Source organism: Galeopterus variegatus, unplaced genomic scaffold (assembly GCF_000696425.1).
Source record: "Galeopterus variegatus unplaced genomic scaffold, G_variegatus-3.0.2 Scaffold486, whole genome shotgun sequence".
Classification (NCBI taxonomy): domain Eukaryota; kingdom Metazoa; phylum Chordata; class Mammalia; order Dermoptera; family Cynocephalidae; genus Galeopterus; species Galeopterus variegatus.
Genome location: NW_007726597.1, coordinates 261,607 through 266,173, shown reverse-complemented (window position 1 = coordinate 266,173; position 4,567 = coordinate 261,607). Strand labels below are relative to the sequence as shown.

General features: G+C 55.2%; 1 protein-coding gene across 1 annotated transcript in view; it reads left to right on the top strand.

Moving 5' to 3' along the window:
• The window catches only part of LMTK3 (lemur tyrosine kinase 3), an 18,622-nt gene that overhangs the window by 8,492 nt on the left and 5,563 nt on the right, over positions 1 to 4,567 (top strand). Inside the window, exon 11 of the mRNA XM_008569330.1 lies at positions 12 to 1,380. Within this exon, the coding sequence (XP_008567552.1) occupies positions 12 to 1,380 (1,369 nt within the window). The remainder of the gene's footprint in view (positions 1 to 11; positions 1,381 to 4,567) is intronic.

Genomic DNA, 4,567 nt, shown 5'->3' with positions numbered 1-4,567 from the left:
CCCGCCCCCCCCTCGGCCGTGGCCAGTCCCGGCTCAGGACTGTCATCTCCGGGCCCCAAGCCGGGGGACAGTGGCTACGAGACCGAGACCCCTTTTTCCCCCGAGGGAGCCTTCCCAGGTGGGGGGGCAGCCGAGGAGGAAGGGGTCCCTCGGCCGCGGGCTCCCCCCGAGCCACCCGACCCAGGAGCGCCCCGGCCACCCCCAGACCCGGGTCCCCTCCCACTCCCAGGGACCCGGGAGAAGCCAACTTTCGTGGTTCAAGTGAGCACCGAGCAGCTGCTGATGTCCCTGCGGGAGGATGTGACAAGGAACCTCCTGGGAGAGAAGGGGGTGACTCCTCAGGAGACAGGACCCAGGAAGCCAGGGAGAGGCCCCGGGAACAGAGAGAAAGTCCCCAGCCTGAACAGGGACCCAACAGTACTGGGCAACGGGAAGAAAGCCCCGAGCCTGAGCTTCCCTGTGAACGGGGTGACAGTGTTGGAGAACGGGGGACAGAGAGCCCTGGGCATCGAGGAGAAGACAGCGGAGAATGGGGGCTTGGGGTCCCCAGAGAGAGAAGAGAAAGTGCTGGAGAATGGGGAGCTGACACCCCCAAGGAGGGAGGAGAAAGAGTTGGAGAATGGGGAGCTGAGGTACCCAGAGGCCGGGGAGAAGGTGCTGGTGAATGGGGGACTGACACCCCCAAAGATCGAGGAGAAAGTGTCAGAGAATGGGGGCCTGAAATTTCCCAGGAACATGGAGAGGCCACCAGAGACTGGGCCTTGGAGAGCCCCAGGGCCCTGGGAGAAGATACCCAAGAGTGGGGGTCCAGCCCCCACGATCGGGGAGCCAGCCCCAGAGACCTCGCTGGAGAGAGCCCCCGAACCCAGCGCAGCAGCCTTGCCCCAGAACGGCGGGGAGACAGCCCCTGGCCCAGCCCCCAGCAGCGGGATGCTGGAACCCGGGACCGAGAGGATAGCCCACGAGACTGGGGGGGTGCCGAGAGCCCCCGGGGCTGGGAGGCTGGACCTCGAGAGTGGGGGCCGAGCCCCAGTGGGCACGGGGATGGCCCCCGGCGGCGGCCCCGGAAGCGGCGTGGACGCAAAGGCCGGATGGGTAGACAGCACGAGGCCACTGCCACTGCTGCTGCCACCGCCACCGGAGACACAACCGAGGAGGCTGGAGCCAGTGCTCCCGAGAGCCAGGCCGGAGGTGGCCCCCGAGGGAGAGCCCGGGGTCCCAGACAGCAGGGCCGGCGGAGACATGGCACCCAGCGGAGACGGGGACCCCCCCAAGCCCGAGAGGAAGGGCCCCGAGATGCCACGACTTTTCTTGGACTTGGGACCCCCTCAGGGGAACAGCGAGCAGATCAAAGGTGAGGAGGCGTTGGGGAGAATAGTTGTAGGCTGAGATCTGCCTCTTTCCGAGGTGTGTGGAGGGAGGATGTTGGCCCCGGCTGACCAGCAGGGTCATGAGTGCAGACCATGCAGCCACTCGACCTGGGCTCAAATCCTGGCTCTGTTCCTCCCTAGCTCTGTGACCTTGGGCAAATGTCCTTACTGCTTCATGTCTCAGCTTCCCCACCTGCCAAAAACAGATGACAAGGATAGCACCTACCTCACAGGACAGATGTGAGGGTTAAATACTTCCAGAGCGTTTAACCGAGCGCCTGGGACTTGGTAAACACTTTGCTTTTATTATTACAATTCATGTAGACCAGGGGTCTCAAACTCAGATGCCCACAAGGCCAGACAGTATAGGGAAATGGATGAAGTGGGCTGGAGGAGGTGGGGTGAGGGTGGGGAGAAAATGTCTTGTCTAGAGTAGGCAGCCACTTCTCAGGAATGCTCACCTGGTGTTGCCGAAGCTGCTACTTTTCCCTTTTAAACTAGAGCTTTGGGGTTTTTTTTTAAATAGTTGCCCCCAGTTCAAAGAAAGCCTGTCTGTGGGCCAGTCAGGACCCTTGGGCTGCCAGCATGGGATCTCTGGTTTAAATTTTCCAATAAGCTAAGGAATCTATCCAGTGAGCCAGGCCCTGAGCTGCCCAAGGCTGGGACCAGGGAGCCTCAGATCCTTCCCTGACCCAACACACCCCCCATGGCACTGGTAAGCTGGAAGGCATAGAAATGCCTTTTCTGAAAAGTGAGTTTTGGTAGGAACACAGGAGGTGTTCTGCCACAAACAGGACTACTTAAGAGAAGATAAATGGAGGATAAACAGTCCCTGTTTAGATATGGACATAGGGAATATAGTTCCACCAGAATATCTGGGAGGCCCAGTTTCCTTAAATACTGGTTTGACAGTTATAAATGGCTGGGTCCTATTTTATATTGGCAACGTCACAGCCACACGTGAGAAAAGGGTTATTTATCTCCACTTACCAGAGGAGCCTGTGGCTCAGGGGGTCAGGATCAGGAAGGGGGCTGGGCATAGAACTTTCCTTCCTCAAAGCCAGTTAGAGGGCCGGCCTGTGGCTCACTCGGGAGAGTGTGGTGCTGATAACACCAAGGCCCCGGGTTCGGATCCCATGTAGGGATGGCCGGTTCGCTCACTGGCTGAGTGTGGTACTGACAACACCAAGTCAAGGGTTAAGATCCCCTTACCGGTCATCTTTTAAAAAAAAAAAAATTTTTTTTCTTTACTCCTTATCCTCCTAATTCCCACATCATTTATTTGCTGTTCTTTGCTGTGAAGTATACTATAAAGCAAATATATTCCACAGGGCCTAGTTTCTTGTAGTTTCAGGTTTAGCCTAACTTCTTAAAAGTACATATAAAATGTTGACCTTGCAAGACAGGAAATTTTCCCCAGGCTATATAGTCTCTGTTGTAAGATAAAGAATTATAGCATGGCAAGGCTGCTGGCTCAAGGACAGACAAGTTACTAAATAATATGTAAAGATACTGAGAAACTGCTGTAGGGAAATAGAATGTTTGCTAAGATCAAGCTCTTGCTGGTGTATCAACTTAATCTTTTGCAAACTGCATTATGGAATGTCACTTTGCTTGTTACCAGCCTCTATGCAAATAGCTGTGTCAAGGATGACCCTGGGCAGCATGACAAAGTTGGGGGATGAGCAACTAAGATGCTCCAAAGGTCTGGGTTAAGTTAGGATTGCTGGGTGAGAAGAGGCTGTGAATGGCATGCTTTTTTCCACTCATTGAACTCCTACTCATCCTTCAAGACTCCACCCAAATTTCCCCTTCCCTAGGAAGCCTTTCTGATTTCTAAATGCTATCACCCTGTCCTTTCTCTGGGTACCCACAGCCCCTCATAGCTCCCTCTGTGCAGCACCTCCCATGACGCCATCACCCTGAAATGGTTGGTCAAGGAAGGCCTCAATAAGGTGAAGGAAAGTAAGGAGTAAGCCAAGTGGACATCTGGGGAAAGTGTGTTCCATGTAGAGAGCACTGAGATGGATGTTAGCTTGGAATGTTTAGAAAATAGTAAAAGGTCAGTGAAACTGGAGTAGAGTGAATGAGGGGAATGGAGTGACCCAGATGGAATGATCCATCTTTCTCCCTGCCCCACCGCTGACCCTCCTCTCATCCCTACCATTGTCCCCCACAGGGCCCGGCACATGGTTCACTTAAGCACTAAAGGAGGAATGAGTGGCCCCTGTTCATTTGCCAGTGAGGAAATAGAGTCTCAGAGAGGTGGATCTGCTTGTCTAGGCACACACAGCGAGTAAGCAGGATAGGCCTGGGATTCAAAGCCAGGTTTCTTCTCCCGGGACATAAAGTCCTTCTCTCCCAGCAGGCTGAGATCTGGGAATCATAGGGCAAAGGGCCTGGAAATGACTAGACACCCCAACTTTGGCAGTTGAGGGCCAGAGAGGGGAAGTACTTAGTCAATGTCACACAGCAGGGAACATTCATTCATTAATCCCACTAATATTGACTGAGTACTTTCATATGCTCAAGGCCTGGGGATGCAGCCATTAATAAGCCCGACTCAGTCTCTGCTCTGTGGTGAGGAAAACACTAATCACACTGCAACAGAAGTACAGTTATCCACTGAGATAATCTGCTTGGAAGGAGAGGTGCTTGGTGATATGGGACTCAGAGCAGGCGGGCCTGACCTCCTGGGAGATCTCTGAAGGCTTTGAAAATCTAGAGATGGAGGATGAGCAGGACTTGCTCAGAAAAGAGAGTTCCAGGCAGACGGAACCGCATATGCAAAGGCTCCAAGGTGGGAGGAACAGGGAGGCGGCCCACGTGGTTGGATGGAGGTCAAGCCAGAAGGAGGTGGGGACAGAGACTGGAGAGGTCAGCTGGGCCAGGGCACTCAGGCCCGGTGGGCTGTGGGGAGAAGTTAGGGCTTCATGCTGTGGGCATTGGGGATCCACGGGAAGGTTAAGCACTGGGGCCGGGGGGGGGGAGATTTCCCACTCTGCGTGGAGAAAGGCCCCCACTGCAGCCCTTCAATTCACAGGTCGGGGGTGGGGAGCGGGAGGGACTGAGGTTTAGACTGTGCCAGGGGCTTACCTGAGGACACACAGCTAGGTGTGTGCTGCCTCAGTTTCCCCGGGGACAGGGACTCACCAGGTCTCTCCCCTCGCAGCCAAGCTTTCGCGGCTCTCGCTGGC